Source organism: Pseudorca crassidens, chromosome 2, assembly GCF_039906515.1.
Source record: "Pseudorca crassidens isolate mPseCra1 chromosome 2, mPseCra1.hap1, whole genome shotgun sequence".
Lineage (NCBI taxonomy): Eukaryota > Metazoa > Chordata > Mammalia > Artiodactyla > Delphinidae > Pseudorca > Pseudorca crassidens.
The window spans coordinates 179,911,902-179,937,523 of NC_090297.1; the positions used below are offsets into that span (position 1 = coordinate 179,911,902).

Sequence of the window (25,622 nt, forward strand, 5' to 3'; positions counted from 1 at the left end):
AGGTGGCATCTCCCTTGAGGACAATCTACAGCTAGTAAGTGACTAGCTGGTAATGACACCACACAGTAAAATATGTGATTGGATTAATACATAAACATAATTTGAAGACAAACAGGTAAGATTTGGAATATTAGGGAAATATAAATACACTAACTTGAAAATAGAGCATTTAAAAGCATTTCACCTTACTTGTTTTCTTTTAAAATCTGAAATATTGAGTTCAATCTTTAATATTCTTTTCATTTAATAACTGAATACATTAGACAATTTGAGGAAAGGGAGACAACCAAAATACTTACTTGTGATGCTATTTCTCGACACTGACACAAAGCGAGGGAAAAAGAAACACACAAAATACAGTTTAAACAATGACTAAACAATACATACACAAACCAATCAGTAACAGGACAATATATGACAGATACCACAGAACACATCATCTAATTATGTGTTTGATTATTTATCATAGCACTTTTGAATACAATTAGGTAAATAATAAGCTAATATTTTAAAAATTTGCTAGAAAGTTGTTCTTGTTAGATTTTTTTTTCTAAAATCGTCTAAGATTTGACAGAAAGTTAATGCGGTGCTAATAGAAAATAAAACAATTGATAAGAGCTTATGAAAGTACTATATTCATGAGAGGATATTGACATAATCATTGATATTCAATAATCACTATTGGTATTAATAGCTGTACTATGTAAAAAACTTTAGACCTTATAATAAGATTGTTCTTTCACCTCTATGTATACATTTAAGTAACTATAGAAATAGATTTAGTTACCACATAGGCTATAGAGGATAAAAATTGATCTGCCCAGTCAACATATAAACCCTAAACATTTAGGGGTTATACAAATCATGCTATCTTTTTCTTAGGAATAATATTTTCATTCCTCAAGGTAGAAGTGAAATTTTCAATTATATTCTTTGGTGTAATACAACTCAAGTCTAACCCATTATCTAGCATTCTCACTATTGTTACAAATATAAAAAATGCATAATAAATATATGAATATAGGCTCCTTGAAATTATTTGTCTGCAGATTCTTAACAATTGGCCCAATGAGTGAGTGAATAAATGCAGAGAATGGGCAGCTCGAGTTTCAAAACTATTTTATATAAATCCTTACTAAAATCATTGTATTAATGTAATTTTATAAAATGAAAACTTTGTTTTTTGGGGGTTTTTTTGCGATATGCGGACCTCTCAGTGTTGTGGCTTCTCCCGTTGTGGCGCACAGGCTCCGGACGCGCAGGCTCAACGGCCATGGCTCACGGGCCCAGCCGCTCCGCGGCATGTGGGATCTTCCCGGACTGGGGCACGAACCCGTGTCCCCTGCATCGGCAGGCGCACTCTCAACCCCTGCGCCACCAGGGAAGCCCGAAAACTTTAATCTTAATAATATATTTAAAATATTACTTTCCAATTTAAGGGAACCCTCCCTTACTGTTGGTGGGAATGTAAATTGGTGCAGCCACTATGGAGAACAGTATGGAGATTCCTTAAAAACTAAAAATAGAGCTACCATATGACCCAGCAATCCCACTCCTGGGGATACATCTGGAAAAAACCATAATTCGAAGATACGTGCATCCAATTTAATTGTAAAAAGTTAATGGTTGGTAGATGGTTAACTATTACCCATGCACATTTTTTAACAATATAGGATTTATTGATGATGAAGGTGAACAACAGAGTAACATATTCCACAAATTTATTGGTTATACTGTAAAGCTGTTGGTATTTTAATATGCTTTAAAATGACCTCTTTCTAATTTCTAGTAAAATCTTCACTGGTTATGGTTCACTTCAAGAAAATGTGATTTTCACTACACTGGAAAACTGAAGGCAAATACAATTTCACATTTTCTTACCAAAAAATGAGAATAAATATTTTTATTAATTCAGAAGTTTTCAGATTTTGGAAAGTATTATATACTGAATAGTAGGTAATACCTTCAGAGGGTCTTGGGTAGCATTTTATAATAAAAACACTTCTGTAATGAAAAACATGAATATTCATTTTAAGGGGAATAAGTAAGTATTATGAAAAATCTCAGAACAGTTAAAGTGAGGTTTTGCCACCAAATCAGTTTAGTAAGCTTTCTGAATTTGAGAATTATGGAGAAAATACTGTGGACAGAAATACTGTTCTCCTTTGTCCCCAAGAGAAGCATGAGTCCTTGTTGATTCTCTATTTAGTTTTTGAACCAGAAAAGTATGGTATTTGTAAAACTTCCCTGAAATAGACATGTAGAGAGTGGTCTATTCTAGCTTGGTGTTGTACAATTAGGTGAAAAGGGGCTGAACCAGCTGTACCCTACTCTCCATGGACTGATTTTCCAGTCCCTGTACGCACTCCCACTGTATGTTTGTATGAATCCTCCTTCCACCAATTTATAGCCCACAAGGAAAAAACTGAGTAAGTGTGCCAGGGCTTTTATAAATTTCATGATTTTAACTATGTGTATTTTTTTATCATCACGTGTCTTTGAAAAGACATCTGCAAAGGGATTTAGTGCTTCCCCTCCTCCCACAGCCAAAGCAGTGACATAATTTAACTTTTTTCTCTATACACCAAATATGGGAAGATATTGAAGTCAGATTAGGAGACGATGTGGCATGAAAACCTGCATCTGCCTTTAAAATGTATTTTTTTCAACTCCATGAAAAAACAAGGAAGCAAGACCTAGATTTTTTATGTTAGCTTATCCTTCCTACATTCTTATATGAAATGTTGGCATTAAATTTAAAATATTTCATATATTTTGAATAGAACTGAATTGAATAGAATTGGATATTTAAAAGCATAAATTGAAGAAAGGATCGATGAGTGAGTCTGAAAATGAAAGTTTACAGCTGGAAATGTATTAGTTGTTTTTATTAGTTATACATACATAGTTTAAATAGTCAGAAAATGTTACGGTTTGTTTTGAAAAGTAGCAGCTCCCACCATGATCTCTTCTATTTTCCTCTGGTAGGACCCAGCTACTTTTACCTCTTTTAGCTAGACATGTAGGTCCTTATCTTTGTGTCTCTATATAACATGCTTGACTGTCATTTCTTAATTTTTTTGTCAGTTTCTACTTTTATCTATTGACTTCTCACTCTGGAAGAAGAGAGAGTAACTATCTTTTCCACCCACCATTGCCATATCCCGTCATTTCAAAATGGTTGAAGTATAATTTTGGTTAGATCAAAATTCAGGTCATATTATGACTACAATTTACAGGTGAAATACATGGGAAATGTGGTTACTATTCATTGCCTGCATACTTTTTTGATGTTGGTGGTGGTGATATTGTATTCCTAGAGTTAATTAATTAATTTTATTAATTGCTTCATTAGATTTGTACTTGGTAATCCACCCTGAACTCTTTGGCAATTGTCTAATCTTTCTTTAAGACAGTGAGATGCATCATGTATCCTACGGCTTCCATTTTCCAGAAGAAAAATTTTCTGAAGCTTTCTGACCTGCTCCAGGTTTCACTTCTTGCCTGGTGGTCCTTTCATCACCTTCTTGACTTTTGCCTTGGCCTCATACTTGTTGCCAGGTTTCCATAAAATGTCTGGTTTCTTTGCATTACTTCCTCAGTTTACTCATTACTTCTTCAGTTTACTCATTCATTTTGGTGGAAGTAATTTCCTTAGAAAGCAGGCATGGGAGCATATGTTTGGAGAAAATTTTGAAATATGATTAATTCTACCCTAACACAAGTTTGGTAGTTTTGTCTGAATATGGAATTCTAGTTTGGAAATAATATTCCCTCAAAATCTCGAGGGCATTGCTCCATTGTCTTTTGGCTTGTAGTGTTGCTGGTTGAGAAATCCAAAGAAATACTTTGAATGTGACCTACCCTTTGGTTTTCTCTCCCATCTCTTTTAAGATCTTCTCTTTTCCTTCAGTGTTCTGAAATTTTATGATGATGTGCCTTAGTGTGAGCCTATTTTATTCACTGTGGTGGGCCTCTGGTGACCCTTCCCGTTTGGAACATGTTCTGTTCTAGGATTATTATTAAATTATTAAACTGATATTTCTTCAATTTGCTTTCATTTCCTCTTTAGGGAAGTCTTAAAATTCAGATCTTAGACTCTTAGACCCCCTGGACTAGTTCTCTAATTTTATCTTATCTTTACTATTTTCCATGTTTGAATTTTTGCTCTAGTTTCTTGGTGGTTTCCTCAGCTTTATGGTACAAACTTTTTCACTTCTGCTCACGTACTATCAATCCCCAAGAGTTCTTTTTTATTCTAAATGTTCCTTTAAAAATACAGCTTCCTATTCATCTTTTATCCTTATAATATCTTATCTTTCTAATAATATTAATTACAGCTTTTCAATATAGAACTTCCCTAATACATATTTGACATATCCTATAATTCACCCACTTCAAGTGTAAAATTCAAGGGTATTTTAGTAAATTTACCAAGTTGTACAACAAACACCATAAAAAGATTTTAGAATATTTCCATCACCCCAGTAAATCCCATCATGTTCATTAACTGTTACTCTCCATTCCCTCCACCTCACACTGTCTTAGGCAATCACTAACCTACTATCTGTCTGCATACATTCACCTTTTTTGACATTTCACATACTTGGAATTATACAATATGTGGTCTCGCGTCTATTCTCTCACTTGACATAATGTTTTTGAGGTTTATCCAAGTCACAACACATATAAGCATTTTGTTTCTTTTTATTGCTAAATGGTACTCCATTGTATGGCTGTACCGCATTTTGACTATCTGTTCGCTAGCTGAAGGACTTTTAGGTTGTTTCTAATTTTTGGCTATTATGAATAATGCTGCTGAGAACATTCATGTGCAAGTCTTTGTATGGATATATTTTCATTTCTCTTGGGTAAACAGGAGTAGAAGTCTTTATTATATTTTATGTTTTATATTTTCTTTTCCCTCAGTGATCTTTCTTACAAGTTCAGTTTTTTCTTTCTGTTTGTTTATTTTGGTATCTCTATTTCATTCTATTCCCTGAAATAGGGAATTCTGAGTTGTCTTCTTATATTAAGAGTATAGGGCTAATAAATTGATTGAAAGCTCTGGGTGGGGTGTTTTTAGTGTGAGTTTCAGGGTCCCCTGACTAGATCATTGACCTGGAGACTCTCCCGTGTCTGTATCATTAGGCCGTTCACGTGGCTTGGTCAGATTCCCTGGGGAAGACTCTTCAATCTGCTGTTGAAGGGTAAAGTACACAGAATGTACCTTTGCACTTAGCTCTGTGAATTCACTGTGGTACTACTGCCTGCAAACGTGCCGTGTCTCCCAGTCCACAGACCATCTGTGTACCCTCTTCATAGAGTCACCTTTCAAACTGCCCCTGCGGGGTGAGGGACAGTAACACAGCTCTGTGAGCTGTTAGGGAGAATGAGGACCTGTGAACTATCTAAGAAAGAAGATGCCAGATGTTTCAATTCTAAGTTGTTGCTGTTGTTGTTGTTTTTGCTGTACGTGGGCCTCTCACTGTTGTGGCCTCTCCCCTTGCGGAGCACAGGCTCCGGATGCACAGGCTCAGTGGCCATGGCTCATGGTCCCAGCTGCTCCGTGGCATGTGGGATCTTCCCGGACCGGCCCGTGTCCCTGCATCGGCAGGCGGACTCTCAACCACTGCGCCACCAGGGAAGCCCCCAATTCTAATTATTGAATGGAGTTTCTACCTCCTGAAATCTGGTGTCCTCTTTTCTTTTCTTATTTGTTTTCTTTTTATTTATTTATTTTTGGCTGCGTTGGGTCTTCGCCACTGCACGCAGGCTTCTTCTAGTTGCGGCGAGCGAGGGCTACTCTTCTCTGCAGTGCGCGGGCTTCTCATTGCGGTGCCTTCTCGTGTTGCAGAGCAAGGGCTCTAGGCACGCGGGCTTCAGTGGTTGTGGCACGCGGGCTTCAGTAGTTGTGGCACACGGGCTTAGTTGCTCCGCGGCATGTGGGAACTTCCCGGACCAGGGCTTAAACCCATGTACCCTGCATTGGCAGGCGGACTCTCAACCACTGCGCCACCAGGGAAGCCCTGGTGTCCTTCTTTAATTAAAGTAAGAGAAAAATTGGCATTTTGGACAACGATAAATTATTTGAATTCTAACACTTGAGTATTCTCGAACCATTTGAAATCTGAGAGAGATGGTGGAATGTATGAGCCACTCTTTCATTTCCTTAGATCCACTAAGCTCTTATTCTGTGTTTTTATATAATCAGGAAAAAGAGAATGTTTTCCCCTTTGCACAAAACCCGATGTCTTTACTGAGTTAATACTGAATTGATGTTCCCCTCTTTAAAAAAAAAAAAATAGAACATCGACTTAAGGGATATTCACCTTATTGGTACTTTTGCATCTTGCAAAACTATAATTAAAGATAGATAATGTTCATCATGTTATCTCTCTCTTAAATATCTCTAAATATTCAATGTCTTAAATAAGGAAGCACATAATATACTCATTCTTTTAACAGTGATCAGGAAAAACAAATCTTTCTCTAGATGAACTTACATCCTTTTGTGTATCAAACTACAATTATTATAAAACTCAACAGTTCTATTTTTGATTATTTGCCAGGAAAATAAACGTAGAACTCCTTTTCAACTGTAGCAGTCACTTCATTTTAAATGTAAAGTAGCATTAATTTCTCTGCCCCTATTAATATATTTTGCTGTAAAAGTGCTTGAAGGTCCTATTTTTATCTTTAATTATTTAAATTGCCTTTTTTTCTATAATAGGCAGAATATAAAATCTAAATAAAAATATGTGTTCCAGAAGATGAACTGAATTCAGTATAGGAAGACAACAGGTATTATCCTCATTTAACCCAGTATCCTTTTATTTTTCCAAGGATGTGTGCTTTTAATATAAGCTAAAGGGTTGGGGGTTTATAAACATTTTGCTGGTTTGTGATAGGAAGAAATGACCAAAATGTAACATTAAATACTCCTTGATGACAGTACAAATACTCAATTACTCTTTCCCTATCTGTACTGTAAACAACATACAACAACATCCCTTAATAATACATAATGACTGAACATGGATATGAACTTGACCAAGGGCAGAATTTACCATGTTCAAATTCACAAAGTACATATTGTAAGATAAAAACAGGATAGTATTCTGCTGTGTGAAAATATTCTTTGTTCTTATCAAGTTCAAATAAGAAATGGTTAATTGCTTAGGTGTGAAAGCACTTTTTTTCTCTTTACCTTTCATCAAATAATAATTTTTTGGATGCAGTGTTCTTTAAATTTTAGGCATATCTGGCTAAGCTGTCTTACACATTTAACTTTCTGGTATGTTTCTCCCATCAATCATTCCTGATTTTCTCTGATTTTGTCTTGCTCTTTGTGGTGTGAACCACGGGGACCACAGCCAATGACAAACTCAGATTCAGTAGCAGAGCTGGCAATAAAGCTTCTTTTAGCACCTCTGAAGCTGCAGTGAAACCACTAAAGAGCATCTCAGAAAAACTGAACTATTTTCTTCCGGCCTCAATATCACTTACTTAAATGTCAAACTATAAATTATATCAAGAAAATAAAAATCTACTCCATTACTCTTATGCTTCTTATAAAGCTCTTCTTTTCCACACATGGATACACTGATTTTAATCACAAGCTGGTATAATGATTACATGACTATTAAAATGCATGTAATTAATCTGAGCCTCATAGTTGAGGTTCTATTTTGCATAAGACCAAAGAAAGAAATGGTTAACCAAAATTTTGAATAACTTTGAGGTACCTGAAGAAGTAAAAATCTTTCAAGAATATAAACCGTAAGTTGGAACCACATAGTGTGACCAAATTAAAATGTGAATATGTTTTTGGTCACACGCAGGCATCAGAAATTCTGTTCCATTTTCATAGGCTCTAGTTTGTTTTTATAATTACTGAGCTTTCCTCTGGGAGGGTCTGGCACTGATCCTAGAGTTTTTTCTTAGCTTCAAAGTAGTCCTCAACCTAGAGCTTGAAAAATGTGAGTTTCATGCTTCCTAACTCATCTTTGTTTTCCCTCTTTCCAAATGCTAATATGTGGAGTTGAAGATTATATTAGAAAACTAGTTTGCTTGCCCTGAGAACTTTTCTTATGTATCCAAAGGTTACTTAGAATTAACTTCCTTCCTGAAAACCTACAAAAGACATTCAGAGCCCAAAGTCCACAAACTCTAAAACAGTCCTTTAGCCAACATTATTTTATGAAATTCCTGACATAATTTACATAATTTAATGACATATTTCAGAAATAAGTTTATAGGCTTAGGAATGGCAGTATTCAATAAGATTAAACATTAAGACAGGAATATTTTGACATTTCCAAACCTCAGATGTAGTAAGTTTTTGAGATTCAGTCCTGTAGATTCCAATGGGAACATCTCCAGTAGAAGAACATAACTTCTGATACAGTCTGGCATAAGTCCTGATCCATAAGTCATCCTCAGTGATTTTCATCTACAATCATATGAATTATTTACATATCAAGTTTTTAAGAAATAACCCAATGGTAATTTTTCACTCTTTAAAGGTAGATTTTATTGATATTTTGAAATCTCAAAGTGACATTCATAAGTGCTTATACATGTATTAAAGCTTTTTATTACATTCCATCTCAGCCTTATCCCTGGGTTCACCCAAACTTAAGAAACCAACTGCTCCATTTGTGGCAGCATGGCACTGTATTAGTCCCATATACTTGGAATATCACTGGTAATTGATTGGGAATTGTTGGAAAACCTGTAAAGGCTTGTTTGAATGTTGCAATAACCTTAGTGGACAGGGTCTGCTGATGTTACAAATCTTGAAGTGCAAAGGACACTCCAGCACAAAAACGAATTGTCCATCCAAAGTTCTACTAGTACCCATACTGAGGAAGATGTGTAAAAGTATGGAGCACAGGACTCACAGACAGGAGGCATAAGTACTAGTCTCTCTTTGCTAAACATGAATTTGAATTTGTTAGCAAGACACTTCATTAAATACACTTAGGCATAGTATACTTATTTATAAAACAGAGAGGTTAAATGTCATGATCGCTGTTTACCTTGGCAGTGTAGCATCCTGTGTCAGAAACTCAGTCTCAAATACCTGCTAGAATTTTGTACAGAACGGCTACCTTCAGGATCATTTTTGTTCTGAATTTTGTACAGAATGGCTATCTTCGGGATTATTAGTTTAAATAATGTTTTCCCTAAACATTGTTTAAGGGATTAAAAAAAACTAGGATGCTATTCTTTGAGCACATATTAGAAAAAAATAAATAAATGACATAGAAGAGTTAGCCAAAGTACATTATAGATGGCTTTCAGAATTGCCTGTCAGAATAATCTACACCAGAGATTAGTAACTTACAGAGCAAAGAAACCCCGATCCTGGTGTAGTGTCCAATCCCAACAGAAGTCTGGTGATAGAAATCATGTAGTCCTTCACAAATGACTGCAATATAAACAAAATACGTATTTATTGTGTGTAGGAAATACATAGAATAGCTTAGAGCATGAACATCTTATCACATCTTAAAGGTTATTTCTTGTAACACATCATTAAGCCCCCATAAAAAAGGAAATAAAAATCTATCTTGCCAGTGTCCTCAATACACATGTACAGTTAAGCTGTCCTTAAAGAAATATGGGAAATGATTATTTTCTAGAATATCCGGATATGCTTAAATTTTATGGATGTTATTGGATGTGATGAAAACATTTTTAGATTTTTAATAACAAAAACTATAAGCCGAAATATAATAGAGAATGTTTTAAAAAATCTAAAATGACTAAAATTTACAATGAAATATTTCAACCGGTATTTGGTTTTTTGTTAGGATTAAACTTGATGCTAGTAGAATACATTTCTATATAATATTTAAGTAAATCTAAATATTAGTGAATTAATAGGTTAGTATTTTTTTAAAAAATAAATTTATTTATTTTTGGCTGTGTAGGGTCTTCGTTTCTGTGCGAGGGCTTTCTCTAGTTGCGGCGAGCGGGGGCCACTCTTCATCGTGGTGCGCAGGCCTCTCACTATCGTGGCCTCTTGTTGTGGAGCACAGGCTCCAGACGCACAGGCTCAGTAGTTGTGGCTCACGGGCCCAGTTGCTCCACGGCATGTGGCATCTTCCCAGACCAGGGCTCGAACCCGTGTCCCCTGCATTGGCAGGCAGATTCTCAACCACTGCGCCACCAGGGAAGCCCAATAGGTTAGTATTAAATACCATCATGAGACTATTTTGTTTGCTAACATATATTTTGACATGTTGTTAGAACACTACTCAATAGTTCAAATATTAACTGAAAAATGCTTCTAGTTTCTTCAGTTTATTTTTTGGTCTGAGTGAAAAGAGACTTTCAACCCATACAAGCAAATTTCACCATGATATGTAACAATTACTTCATAAATCGTATGAAATTACTGCCTTGAGTTTGATCGTCAGGTGTTAACAAGTGAAACATTTAAATAATCATCTAGGTATTTTGCACCCTTGTTGCTGCAAATGGCATTATTTTGTGTTTTTTTTATGGCTGAGTAGTATTCCATTGTATATATGTACCACATCTTCTTTATCCATTCATATAGAGATTATCATACTAAGTGAAGTAAGTCAGAAAGAGAAAGACAAACACCATATGACATTGCTTATATGTGGAATCTAAAATATGGCACAAATGAACCTATCTACAAAACAGAAACAGACTCTTAGACATAGAGAACAGACTTGTGGTTGCCAAGGGGGAGGGATGGGCTAGTAGATGCAAACTATTACATTTAAAATGAATAAACAACAAGGTCCTACTGTATAGCACAGGGAACTATACCCAATCTCCTGGGATAAACCATAATGGAAAAGAATATTAGAAAAAAGAATGTATATATGTTTATAACTGAGTCACTTCGCTATACAGCAGACATTAGGCCAACATTGTAAATCAACTATACTTCAATAAAAAAATAATAACAATAAATCATCTAGTTATTTTGTATAGCAAAGACTTTAAAAGTTATAACACCTTTTTTTTTTTTTTTGCGGCACGCGGGCCTCCCACCGCTGTGGCCTCTCCCGTTGCAGAGTACAGGCTCCGAACGCGCAGGCTCAGCGGCCATGGCTCACGGGCCCAGCCGCTCCGCGGCATGTGGGATCCCCCCGGACCGGAGGACGAACCCGTGTCCCCTGCATCGGCAGGCGGACTCAACCACTGTGCCACCAGGGAAGCCCTATAACACCTTTTAAACAAATCATCTAGACTACTTTGTTGATTGCTAATTTCTTTTACCAAGAGCTAGTTTCAAAAAAATAAACCCATCTAAAAAAGAACATAAGGAAACACATCTATTCCATTTTTTTCAGGCCATTTATTTAAATGGCTCTTTGGTTTTCAAGGCGTATTAACCTCCTAGTAATTAGGACATGAACATATTGGGGCCACCAAGAGGAGCTGTGACACGCACCCCTGTTAGCATCATTCAATTTCATTTGTAACTCAGTGTGTGCTAAAGAAAAATTTTAAACAAATTCTTGGGCACTTAAAACTATTATTTCCAAAATAAAAAACAGAAAGCACTCATGGAAGAGAAATTAAACTGAAGATTTGGCAAATGACTATTTTAAATTATTTTAGAGCCAGATGTGGTAATATAGCTAATGTTTACTGTATTCTTCATCAACACATTCTTTGTCCAGAGGTCATCTGTCCTGTAACTTCATCAGGGCATAGACTAGAGTTAGATGTGAGCCAAAAATGTGGATAGCCCCATTTAATATCACCAAATCCATGCATTATGTCTTATGTGATACAATCATAGAACATTTTTCATAGAAGATTTTTTTAATATCTATTTAATGTTATTTTAGGTAATAACTTTTTTAATAATTGGTTTTCCTGATCTACACAGATGAGAATTAATAAAAATGATTAAAAATATGAAAGCGATCTGTGTTTCAAGTGGGATATAATAAAAACCAACGAAACAAGCAAACAAACTCAAGCATTATACAAACGCAGAGTCATTTACCACAGGAAAAGGGTCGGGATTAATCTAATGAGGTATGCATGGCTTGAAGATGAGTATTCCCATTAAACACTGGACAGTTGACCTTCCTGAGCCCTTGTCTCATCCATATATTATGATTGATAATACTGCTTATGTTATAGTTTTCCTTGGGGAAGCAAATAAAATGAGGTCTAGAATAGAATTACATTAATAGTAAATCACTATAAAATTGTAGTCATCTATAATAGTTCTTGAATATATAAGCATTTATCTTTAAGAAGATGGGTTTAAATCGTTAACCAAAAGAATTAGATTGTATATTTTAAGAATAGAAGAATGCATGTTATATAATTTTAGAGAATAAAATATTTTAAATTTCTAATCTCTTTTTAACCTGTAAATAAATACTCTTTACCTGTCTGAAAAACCTACCATTAAAATATCTCATTTGACATCAGAAGGTAAATGGGCAATTACTACTTTGAAAATTATTGTTCTAGTTCATTCTTTCTGCAGCTGCTAGCTTTGGAAAAAACACAATTTCCTGTATTTCTATGTGTAACAAAAAAAGTGAAACAAAAATGAAAGGAAAGTAATAACTACTGCACTCCAATTCTACAGAGTGGTTTTCCTTCTACTTAGCTTATATATCAAAGACTTTCTCATGAGATTTCGTTTAAACATAAGGTACTGTGGCTAAAATATCTGAAAACCACTGGTGCATAATGACAGCAAGCATTTGACTGCTATGGATATAAATCCCCTCAGAGGCAACACTGCTCTTCAAACAATCCCTCCCTTGAACCCCCTCTTTGAGAGATCAGAATTACGTGTGCCTGGCAATGGGGTCTGGGGTAGAAGCCTGGCTTCCGGAGTACCCAGATAATGTGTCTGGAAACTTTCGGGAGAACAGGAGTGTTTATGGTTCTTTGCTGTGTTGTTCCCGCACTCATCTGGCATAAGCAGATGGTTTGAAACACGGCCAGAGACATAGTCATAGGCATAATTAGCCCAGAGGCCAGTAGAAAAGCCTTAACCCTCTTTGGATTAGTTTATTCCTTCAAGCATGGAGGATGAGGGTACATAAAATACATGATCAAAAAAGACAACACAATGCTTGAATGCTTAATTTGAGATTAAAGTTATCAAATAACTTAAAGCCTTATGAATATCTTTTTTCTCTTAATGGATATATTTTAAAAGTATCTGATTACTTGATTCAGAGAATACGAAATATTGCTTTTGTTCAGTTTCTGACAGAGTTAAAAAAAAGATTAAAATATATTAGTGTAAAATAAAATCTCTATGAACTTCTTAGCTAAAGTTAAGAATGATAAAATGACAATGTAAAACTGGCATTCAGGAACAAACCGAATGGTTCTTAGTGGTTGTAAAATCTTCCTTACGTTTTTCTGAAGTAGGCAATAATTAGCAGATGTTTAAAATGTCCTTGGTTTATCAGTTTATTGACATCATTTGCTATTACTTACTAAAAAAATATGTATTAGAAAGAAAGCTGTCTTTTTTTTAACCTAGTAATTCTTTCTTAGCTTTTATTGTCTAGTAATGTGCTTAGAGGAATATGCAAAATGTATTAAAATGTCACATTAAACATTGTAGGACACTGGTGTCATAGAATGCCTGATATCACTTCATAGATTATTCTGAGAAATAATTTTTTCTTACAGTGTGTTTCATAGGCACATTTATGTCATTAAATACATGAAGTAAAATATTGGATTACTTCCAGAGCCAATTTTAAGTTAACGGCTCCAAGAGAAACACTAGTTGTATTATGCGTTTGATAGAATCTAAAGAAAATAGAAAATAAACATTTTAGAGAGAAACAAGAAACGCTGCATACCTGGTAAAGAAGCGTGTCCAACATGCTGATACTGAACACCCTCCCGGCAGCAAAAGGCAGTCGGAACATAAAGGCCAAATTAGAACCTCGCTCTCTTTCTTTCTGTTCAGAAATTTGAAAAAGAAAAATTTGTGAGCATTCTCTATTTTATGCTTTTCTACTTACTTAAATTTTCCTAACATATGTGAAGAAAGCCATTTTTATCACGTGGTTCTTAGCTATGAATGTGTCATGACTTCACTTATAATTGTATTTTTAATGTCCCTTTACTTTTCATAACCAAGTTTTCCTGGTTAAAATACCCAGTAGTAAAGAAAGCTTAATCCTTTCATACATTAAACATTTATTTACTCTTAGTACCTATTTCTGAACAGGATTTGAAGTGACATTAATAAAAGGAACACACATAATAACATTATTTCATCAAATATAAAAAAACCTAAAGCCACATAACGTATCCTAACATCTAGAATATCTGCTTTTGAATATTCTCATATGTGAGGACAAAAAACATAGGCAAGTAAGGGCGATCACAACCAGTGGTTCCTAGCTTTCTGTCATTCGAGTTTTAATTTACCCATCTGCCTTTAAAGTTGTGCCAACCATACCAATCTGCAGCTAAGCTTCTGTAAGTGACAAAAAAAGTGTGTGTGTTTGCGTGTGTATTACGGTGGATGAGGGTTTTTTTTGAAAAACTCTGTTGCTATTAGTGCCTGCTAATAAATGAAGGCCTATGACCAGATGTTTGTGTAAGATTGGAAGGACTTTCTTAACCTTGTACTTAAGTGGTAACTCCAAAAATGTTCATTTCTTTTGCTGCCAGCTTCCGTTTAACAAGAAATACAAGACACAGCCAAGCCAATAAAAAAATCACCCCTCGCTCTCAGAGGCAATGGGAGGAAGCCCCTGTTTCTAATGTAGCAAATTTGGGAGATCTCAAGGGATGGGACGTCTCTGGGTCCCCCTTTTTAAGAATGGAGGGGAGGGAGCATTGCTGAAGGAAGGGGTCTTGGAGAGGACGGGGGCCACTGCTGCTGCTTGCTGTCATGATGGTACTAGAGAGACTTGACCCCTGGGCTTCCCCTGGACAGACAGATGAGGCTGGTGCTCAGAATCAAACCTTTCAGGGAGAAACAGGAGTTATTCCACCACATCTAGGCCCATCCAGACTATAAGGACATCCTCACTTGAGATGTAGACAGAAGGAGGGATGTGCAAGTGGTGGCCCCTTGGTGTCCGTGTCCATTACATCACAACGCGGTCTCTGATTTACTAGGCTTGGTGTCAAAAATGCTTCATTTGAACCGCCTCGGTGGTTAGGAGATGCCTGGAATGAGCTGTCTTCTTGCAGGGATAGGCAGGCTTTCCTGTGAATTGGGGGCCACATCTGGTTCTTAAGGTGTACTGCCAAAACCACAGATCTTCAGCCCATGTTAAAGCAAGTAGCCAAAATAAAGTGCCGAGACCCTAAGAATCTGAAGTCCAGCATCTGTCACGAGGTCAGGTGGGAAACAGCAAGACTGCTGGGCTCTGCACACGGCTCATTCAGGGTCTTCTTTCCCAGAACTTGGTGACAGATCTCTGTTACCTGCCTGGGATCTTCTAAGCCAAGGACCATCATCTCTGTTCATTGTTCATTCCTCTAGCTAACAAGGGGCTTGGGACACATGGCAAAGTACGATTTTATGCTTTTGCATGTTTTCTCATCCCTTAAAATTTTTAAATCAAGTTTTGTTCTTTTTTTTTTTTTTTTCTTTGATGCAGACTTAGCTGCAGTAGAACTAGATAGGGAATTAAATTGTTCATGGTTAGACTCAGAGAGTCGTGGTGGTCGGGTGGTGGCGATGGAGAGGCACAGGAGAATGTTCCCAAGGTGATCATACGTGGGGCTGGGGTGGGTGGGAGGCAGGGAGTGCACAGTGGCTGCACAGACGGAGATCCGAGGAGCCGGACACACTGAGCACGTTCCAGCTGTAGAGGAAGATGTGGTCTCAAATACTGTTCAAAAATCAAGTTGGAGGAAGACTGAGAAAAGCCATAATTTAGTGATTAGAACATGATTCCAACTCCGGCCTCTCCTCTGCTCTCAGTGTGAAACCGTCTAGTTTTTGGCTTTAAATATCTCATCTTAGGACTTCTAAACCCATACATTAGCGTTCACATCTTTCCCAAAGTTCAGTTACAGCTATCAGCCTGAATAGTTTTTTTTTTCCAATTAGACAACTTTTACTAAATGAGAAAACTACATTTAAAATGTGCTTTAAAACAAAATGGAATTAGAAAAAAAGACATATGCATTTGAAAGAAGGTTGCACTGTGCTGAAAATCAAATCTCTTGCAGTAATACAATACGCCAATTCTTAAAACATAAGTCAACAGAATTCTCAATTTAACATTTTCAAAGACGATATTAAGGTCAAGAATTTCACATCTATGGTAGCACTTATAGAAGGGCATTTATAAATATGATGTCCATCCCTGTGAAGCTTACACATTTGACAAAGCTCAGTAAAAGCTTTTAGAATCACATCCAAAAGTGCTGCATTCAAAGCATCACAAATCTGTGTCCTGTAAGTTCTCCTTCTAACATCTGTATGTTGACTTTTCTACTCCTGTCATTGGTTAATACTACCCTTAAAAAAAAGAGAGCAGGAAAAGAAATGCTTCAATAAACCCTTGGTCATGTACAGAAATTACTGCTACTATAGTTCACTACAAAGCATGTCTATACAATACCATATGAACTTTGATCATGAATATCTTTCTGTAAACATAATCTCATGCTTTACTAAAATGAATTTCTCATCATGCTGAATAATCGCCTAACTAGTTAATCAAAGGTACTGACTAGTCAATCAGAGAATCTCTGACCACCATCTCTGCATCCCTCTCCCCAGTCCATCCATTAAATTTCCAAACTCCAGCATTTATCCTTAGAATTATCTTAGAATTATTCTCTCTTTGCATCCTACTGCTACAGTACTTGCTGGGCCTTAAACCGACTATTAATTTGCCAACCTCTAGTCTTTTGTGACACCCAGTCATCCAACACGATGCTGCCAATTCATTTGCTGCCAAACAATTGCAATAATGTAAATTTTTGTTCATAAATCTAAAATCAGTTTACTCTAAGATCCAGACTTTCTTGCGGAATACATGCCTGGACAGCTCAAAGGCAAGATTTCTGTGAAAAAGCAACATATCCTCATGAAAAGAGCTTGTCCTAAGAATTTCCTGACGAAAACTTGAGTCTATGGTAAGCTCAGTGGATCAGAGGCAGGGTGATCTTTGGCATATAGCGGTTTCTTTCACTCACATTATCCCTGCTCAATGATTTACTGACGGAGAAGATACATTTCCTAAATCCAGTGGGTTGTTCTCTAATTTTAATAAAGGTTTAACCAACATTTCAAATGTTCTCTTTTATTATATACCTACATTTACATAGATGCTTCAGTTAAATTACATTACGTAGCACATTTAATTAAAAAAAAGTTTGGTTCAGTTACATTTTCCAGTTCATACACTGTATTTTCCAAATACAGAAATATTCTTTTACCTTCAGGGCTTACACTGAAGGAAAGGTACTCACTTCCTTTTTCCACACATCTGAATCCTATCGATAAGTATCATTTTATAAATCATTCATTATTAAAGGTTCCAATCAAACACTAACTCATTCATTTATTTACTAAATTAGTCAGTTAACAAATAACAAATAGTGTTGACAAGTCTACTCTACATAGGGCATTATCCTTAGTGCTAGGCATACAGAATTCCTGTTAGAACTCATAAATTCTGTTAATATAGAATTATTATGCATTGAATATGGACCAGGCACTAGTAAACAAATATGGATACCTTCCTTGCCTACAAGAACTCACTAACTGTGAGTGATACCAAAAACAAACAGGGAAGACACCGGGGTGAGAATATGCAACAAAACAGGGGTAGATGCTTGGGTAGCACGTAGGAAGGGCGTCTACCGTAGTCTTCTGGTGGAAAAGTCGAGAGACTGAATTAGAAGTGATGTCTAAGTGGAGACACAAATATGAGTAGAAATTAGCCAGTAAATTTGGGAAGGGCAGGTGTTAAGCAGAAAGTCATAAACAAAAGGTTCAGCATATGCTAGAAGCTGGATAGGAATAAAGCTTAAAAGACTTAAGGAGCTATAAGCAATTCTGTTTGAATACAGCATTGAGTGTGAGTGTACGGGCTGGATGGAGAGGTCAGAGGTGAGACTGGAACAGAAGCCAGGAATTAGATGTTAAAGTTCCAGGACACTTGAGAGGAAAAAGGATGTTATCAAGAATTACGCTGAAAAACAAGGGTGAAAATTGGGACAGCTCCAGGAAAAACAGGACATACGATGAACCCATTTTGAAATCATGTTAACAATTTTGAATTGTATCTTAAGTGTAATGAGAAACAACTTACATATTTTTTAAGAGGAGGAGTGATATGGCCACATTTCTAGAATGGTCATTCTGGTGACAATATGGAAAATGGACTGGAAATGGGGAGGTGGCACGGGGAGACCAAGCAAGTTAAACGAGGGTGTTAAGGCAGCAATTCTAGTGAGAAATGAAGGTTTACAGAAACAGATCTTCTTCAAATATATTTAGACATCAGACATTAAATTTGAGGGAATTTTTGACTGAATTGGGTAGTAGAGAGAAGATGAGGATGATATCCCACTTTCTGGATAACTGGGTGGATAAGTGTGCCCTTCTGTAAAAAAAGGAAAGGTGGAAGAAGAGAAGACTATAAGTTAATTTGGACTTGAGTTTCAAGGTTAGTAGAGAAGTCCAATTGCTAAAAATATGGATCCAACAGACAGTATAACACACAGTGGTTTGGAGCTTGGATTCTACAGACAGACAAGGTGACCAGTCAAATATTGCCACTTCTGGTTGGACGGTCTTGTACAAGTTACTTAAGCTCCTTCTTCCTCTGTTTCATCACCTGTGAAATGGGGTTCATATTGGTTCATATTGGTGATGACATTGCATTGTCATTCTAATAAATAAACAAGATAAAACATCTAAAAGTATTATGTATAGTAAGCACTTACTGTCTTCTATTACTAGTAATTCTTCAAACACATCAAGTGATGCATCACGTTGTGGACTTGATATTGCTTGCTTTCTTCCTGTACTGATACTTCCAAGTTTTGACTGGACTAGTCTGGTGTTATCATTATAGCTCAAATATCACCTCCCCAAAGAGACCTTACTTTATCACCTTATTTAAAGTAGGCGTTCCCCAGTTACTTTTGAATATAACCCTGTTATGACTTTCAGAGCTCTTCTGAAATCTATAATTCCTTGTTTATTTTTTTATTAGTTTTCTGTTGGTCTGAGGTAGCTCAGTGAGTCCCAGGACAATGCCTAACACAATGCCTGGCACACAGTCAATGAAATTTTATTGAACAAATGAATAAATCCTTTCCACTTATAGTAGTTGCCTACATCTAGGGAAAGTTTGTTGCATAAAGTTTATAACATTTATATTAAGAGGGAGGAAGGAAACCCTTTGCGGTTTACTCAATACCCCTTCTTTTCACTTTGGTTCTTTAGGTTTGAAGATGGAAAAACTGCAATGTTTGTGTTATATAAATTTCTCTGACTTTAGTATTTCTTTTGACTATTGTGTTTTATAAAATACAATAGTAAATATTTCTATGATTGCTTCTAGTATAAATATATAATACCTTTTTATCAGACATATCGTATTTGCTTCCTTAGTAGAATTCTAGATTCAACTGAAGCTTCCATGATGATTTTGTGTTTTCCTAACAACCACTTATCTAAAAATACCTAAAAGAAATCTGAGAAATCCAAATCAGTATTAAAAGATCTCAGACACTTTAATACCCTTGGTCTTACCTATTTCTTTCATTTGGTTTGTTATCATGAACATATGCTTTTGTTGGAAGAAGGGATCTGTTTCTGGCAGAAACTGTGTTTTTTTTAAACTGTGTCCATCCAGTACCATATGGAATAGATGATAAAATTGTTGGACTTAGCAGAACGGTGTGGGAGGTGAAAAAAAGTCAAGAATTTTATTGGCATAAATTAATGGTTTCTATCCGTATTTTCTCAGCGATTGGCTTTTCTCACCATTCATCCTACTTGACCTTCTTTACACTGTTTGACATAACGTCTTCTTTTTTTTTTCCTCTTTTCCTCCCTCTTTCTCCCTGTCCCTACCCTAGTTCACCAACAACCCTCAAATCCTATTTCCAAATTCTCAGGTCCTGGGCAAACTAACTGTGCCTTTCCTTTCATAAAACTGCTTGCCCAGGGAGTGGCCTTTTGAATGCAAATACAGAAAATCCTTATATTAAAATACCAAAGCCTTCAATGAGTTGCTAGGGTTTTATGTATCCTGTTTACAGAGCCTTCCCCAGAAAGAGACTCGTCTCTACAGAAGGTACCCCATCACAGGGGCTCTGCACAGCAGCTCTGAGATGCGCTGGCTCTTCCAGAACAGGTTTCCTATCAGAGCCTCTCACTGGAGTGTGTGCTTGGGAACTGAGGAGAGAGAGGACCCTGGGCCATCGGTGGCTTTAAATCAATCTCTCTTTCTCTTTCTTTCATTTCTCCTCTCTTTATATTGCAAACAGAAAGAGGAGGCGATTCTAGTAATAAAGAGCATTTCTTTCTGCATGTCCACTTTTCTTCTTACTGGAAAGAGTAGGTTCCCACTACACCCATGCACACATGCACATACACAAACACAAACACACACACACACACGCACACGCACATCTGTTCCAGTCTAAGTGGCAGCTTAGAGGGGGTGCATTTGATGGACACTCAGGGAGTCCACCTTGTTTATGAGGACTCAAGGCTAACTCAGACCCATGTCCCAAAAAACCCTTGAGTCAACCCAAGGCAAGTTCATGCTGAAGGAGTCTGGGGTGTGCGGGACCCTCTTCCTTATCTTAGAGAGGAATGCAGGGTCTTCTAAGCAATGTTATTATCCTCCTACACTAAAATACAAGTGGTCCTTGCCTTATAAATAGGGTGATTATGCAGTTAATCATCCAAATCAGGACATCTTGACAGGAGCTCCTAGTAATTATACTGAGACAACAGCCATACACTAGGAGTGACGGGCAAAACTGGACTTCAACCACGCCATTTATATGTTAGAAATATGTGTTTTACAAACAATACACACAAATGGCTTCCTGCACCCTGTTCTCCCGTGAAGGCCCTGATGCTCCTGAGAATTGAGAAATTTGGAAAAGTGGAAGCTTCTGGAAGACATGTGGAAAGGATGTTGAAGGATTAAACATGTGAATTTTGGTGTGTGTGGGTGGCATAAACATTCAGCCTGTGACAACTTTGAAACTATTGTGTGAAATCATAATACTATGCACACTCTTCGTTTTTTCTTTTTCTTTTTTTTTTTGGCTGTGCTGTGCAGCTTGCAGGATCTTACTTCCTGGGCCAGGTACTGAACCCAGGCCCCATCAGTGAAAGCGCCGAGTGCTAACCACTGGACTTCACTATGCACATTCTTAATAGATACATTTGTACATTAAAATAGTTATCCATATATAAATTACATATCATCACTCCTCTAGAGTAGATCAGGCTGTGCTTTACTACATTTAAAAGCAATAGAAACTAATTAGCATTCTCAAATTCTTCCTGGACCCATATGGGGGAAGGTAAATATTTTCTTAAAAATTGGATAAGAAATTTTCCTAATGAATCCGGAAGATAGCACCAAACCCTCCCTCAGCCACGATAGCACTTAGATTATGAATAAAAAGTAGTCCAAGTTGTTTGGACAGAAAAAAAAAGAATACGGCAATGTGTTTTTGTTTGTTCCGATATATCTGTCTCCCGTCAAATTACAAATTCTATGTGTTTTATTCAATTTCATAACTTCTAGCATTGAGGAAGGCATATGGCTCACAGTAGGTGCTCAGAGAATATTTAGTGGCTTGAATTTAAATTGAGAATATGTAAAATTTTGCCTTCTGGCTTTAAGACGGTGAATATGTTAAAAAGTAAATGATATTCTTGCCTATTTCTCCCAGAATATATCTCCAATGTGTATTATTTTGCTCTACCACTGACTACATAGCAATATATGATTTATAGGCATGACTGTTTCTATTCTGACACTCATTCTCTAACACCAACAGGGTGTCCTACAATTCAATCCTGACGCTCACTACTCAGAGTTGGCTCAGACCCCCAAGACTGCTCTCATTTCAGCCACCATCTCCAAGTCCTTGGTGTCTCCAAACCAACAGCACTTCTTATCCATCCAGCTACAAATCTGGGACTTCCCATAACAACCTCAGTTTCAATAATTTTCCAGAATGGTCACAGAATGTGTGAAAGTGCTATACTTAATGATTATCATCTTAATATAAAGAATGCAAATGAACAACAGATGAAAGGCACACAGGGCAAGTCTGGGAGGGTCCTGAGCACAGCAGCTTCTGTCTCCATGGAGTCTGAGGGCACCACCCTCCTGGTACATCAATATGTTCACCAATCAGGAAGCTCTCAAGCCTCATTCTTCAGAGTTGTATCAAAGTTTCATGATGTAGGCATGATTAATTAACTCATTAACCACATGATTAAACCCAATCTCCAGCCCCTTTCCCCTCCCTGGAAGCAGGGAGGTGAGGAGGTACTGAAAGTTTCAATCTTCAAGGCCCCTCCATGAGTTGGCTTGTTAACATAAAATCAGGCATGGTTGAAAGGTATGAATAACAGAAGATACTCCTATCACTTAGGAAATTCCAAGAGTTTTTGAAGTGCTGTGTCAGGAACTACAGACAGAGACCAATTATTATTTTTTATTATACCGTATTATTCATCTCACTTTTTCATTACCTTGCTTCTTACATCAATGTGTGATTACCATATGATTGCTAAAGTGTAATTATGATCATCACAGGAGAAGGTTCAAAAGCAATTTTTAAAAAGCAGTCTTGAAGCAAATTGTAGCATAAGCGTGAATAAAATTCATTTTTATGAAATGCGTCAAAATAAGAGAAATGAAATAAATCTTTAGAGGGAGAGGAGACAAAAAATTTCTCTTTTTTTTCTATTGTTGTTTTCCTCTCTTCGGGTTCCTTGTTACCCATCACATTTCCCATCTCTGCTTAGCTCTCATACTGCGTTTCAGCTGCCCACTACATCAGATTTTTAGGAGGAGTGTCAATGACCCAATGACCAATGACTGAACATGGGAAGTACAGTTGGTCCTCTGTATCTGCAGGTTCCACACCTGCCAATTCCACCAACCACAGACTGAAAATACTGGAGAAAAAAAATTCCAGAAAGTTCCTAAAAGCAAAACCTGAATTTGCCACCTACTGGCAACTATTTACATAGAACTTACATTGTATTAGGTATTATAAGTAATCTAGAGATGACTGAAAGTACACAGGAGGATGTGCGTAAGTGATACGCAGACACCACACCACCCTTTTATATAAGGGACTTGAGCATCCTCAGATTTTGGTCCCTGGTGGGGTGGGGGGGGGTGAGAAGGGAGGGGTCCTGAAACCAATCCCCCATGGATACCGAGGGACGACTCTACTTTTGAGTAAACAGTAGCAGTAAGGTAATGTCAATATCCAAGACAAGAAAGATAATGTAATAGAAAATAAAACGACTCAGCAACGATGAAAGAATGATCAGATGAAAAAAATACAAACTAAAGCATGATGGTCTGGTCCATTAGGAAGTTATTATTGTGGATATTCTTCAGTGAGTTGTCGCTTCCAGAGAAACCTTGAAGAGTATTCCTTCTATTAGTAATGGCAACGACATATCTACGAGAATGCAAGGTCTACCAAGAACACATCAGCTACCAGGATGAATGCAAGCTAACCTTCCATACTCATTCTTGCAAATCCTATCACTTCTTCAATTTGAATGACAACCACTTCATGACAAAAAAAAGTGTCTTAAGCAGCCAAGTTGGTGTCTGTTTTAAATTCAAAACCTTGATTGTGTTTCTAAAGGTGAAGGCCCCATCCGTGAAGGTGCAGGTGCATCTAATTATAGGTAGAATAAAACGATATTCATAATTGCGTTCAGAAGAATAAAAATCCACCACTTCCTCAGCCAACAGTAACTCTAGAAAACATTATTGGGAATGTATTTGAATATTGGAAACAAAGATCAGTTTCCTAATACTAAAACTACCTCCCTGTGCTTAGAATACAAATATAGGAAGATAATTACTTTAAACAGTAAACTAACTGTATACGTATAAGTGATAAGAAGCACTGATTAGAAATGAACAGTTACCATTATCACTGATGGCATGTGTGTGAGATTGCCAGGGCTGCCATAAGCAAGTATCATAAACTGAGTGGCTTAAACAACAGAAATTTATTGCCTCTCAGTTCTGCATGCTCAAAGTCTGAAATCAAGGTGTTGGCACTTTTTGGCTCCTTCTGAGGACGGTAAGTGAAGGGTCTCTTCCAGGCCTCTCTCCTTCGCTTGTGGATGGCTGTCTTCCCTTTAAATGTGTCTGTCTCTGTGTCCAACTTTACCCTTTTTATAAGGATGCCAGTCTTTTTGGATTAGGGTCCACCCCAATGGCCTTCTATAACTTGCTTATCTCTGTAAAAACCCTATCTTCAAATAATGCCACCTTCTGAAGTAGTGGAGGTTAGGACACCAACACATCATTTTTGGTGGGGGGAGGGACATAATTCAACCCACAATAGCACAACAGTCTAAAACATTTCTATGTGACAATCCTATTTCAATGGATAAAAATGATAATAAGTGAATTAAAAAAGGATTTTCCATGGTTTTATAGCATTCAAACCATTGGTTTCAATTCCACTTCCCCTAACTCCTCTGTTCCTAATAATTAGGTAATGTATTGATTTTTTTGTATTCTTCTTGGGAAATATCTAGAAGATGCAAGGGTAAATATAAATCTAAAAAAAATGAATTTCCCTGATGCCAAAAAAGAAAGAAAACTCCCCTCTCCCACTTCTTTTTCCTAGAGAGTTTCCTTAAAAATAACTTGGAATTGTAAATCCTTTCCATGTCTCTTTGAGATGGATACAAAGTCTGAATAACTTCTAGCTAGCTTTGTATCCCGGGAATGCCTTTCTCGCGGGGGTGGGGGCCTTGGAACTATCTTTTTGAAATGTGAATGTAATGTATCCTGTCTCTCTCTTTGGGAGCTTAGCCTAGGTGCCTGGCTCCAAGTTGTAACTTTTTGCTTGCTGCAAAGTTAGAAGACATTTTATTTTTCCTTGGGATCAAGACAGTTATCATGTATGTAAATGACTGTATCTGCCTGGCTATATAAAAGGATAAGATGTCTTTCTGTCTTCGCAATGTCTTTAGTGGATTGCTGAGATGCATATCACAGTCTGGTTTAATGCTTATTCAAACAAAACTTTTCTACATTTCTGAAGAGGACTTCTAGGTTGGATGAAGATTTTATTTTTAATTAATTCCCCAAAGGAGATCAAAATCTCATTTTGTTCTTCTTTTTCCCTCATGCAGTAGATACACAATAATATAGACACACACATTTACCAATATGAAAATATCTTCCACAATTATGACCTTACTACATCAACTGATCTGGAATAAAACTGAATACACACAATAGAATATTTATTAGTGATGATGTCGACAAGAGTAATTTATAATTATGAGTTTAGGGCTATTTATTTGAGTACTGATTATATGCCAAAACTGGGCTAAATATTGTGACTAGATTGTGTGGTGTGATCTTGGCAATGACCCTATC

At 36.8% G+C, this 25,622-nt stretch overlaps 1 protein-coding gene across 25 annotated transcripts in view; it reads right to left on the reverse strand.

Annotated features, from left to right (window-relative positions):
- Positions 1-25,622, reverse strand: part of KCNT2 (potassium sodium-activated channel subfamily T member 2) — a 372,254-nt gene that overhangs the window by 41,367 nt on the left and 305,265 nt on the right. For 20 of the 25 annotated variants that reach the window (XR_010941497.1, XM_067729796.1, XM_067729784.1 and 17 more), the window contains 4 exons: positions 13,851-13,952; positions 9,353-9,436; positions 8,327-8,455; positions 300-320 (listed from right to left, as the gene is read on the reverse strand). Coding sequence is in view for 24 of the 25 variants with exons in the window: in XM_067729796.1 (XP_067585897.1) it covers positions 300-320; positions 8,327-8,455; positions 9,353-9,436; positions 13,851-13,952 (336 nt within the window). In the remaining variant the exon portion in view is untranslated. Of the gene's footprint in view, positions 1-299; positions 321-8,326; positions 8,456-9,352; positions 9,437-9,912; positions 10,172-13,850; positions 13,953-25,622 lie in introns of those variants that run through there. The other 5 variants (XM_067729787.1, XM_067729786.1, XM_067729790.1 and 2 more) reach the window with 3 other exon arrangements.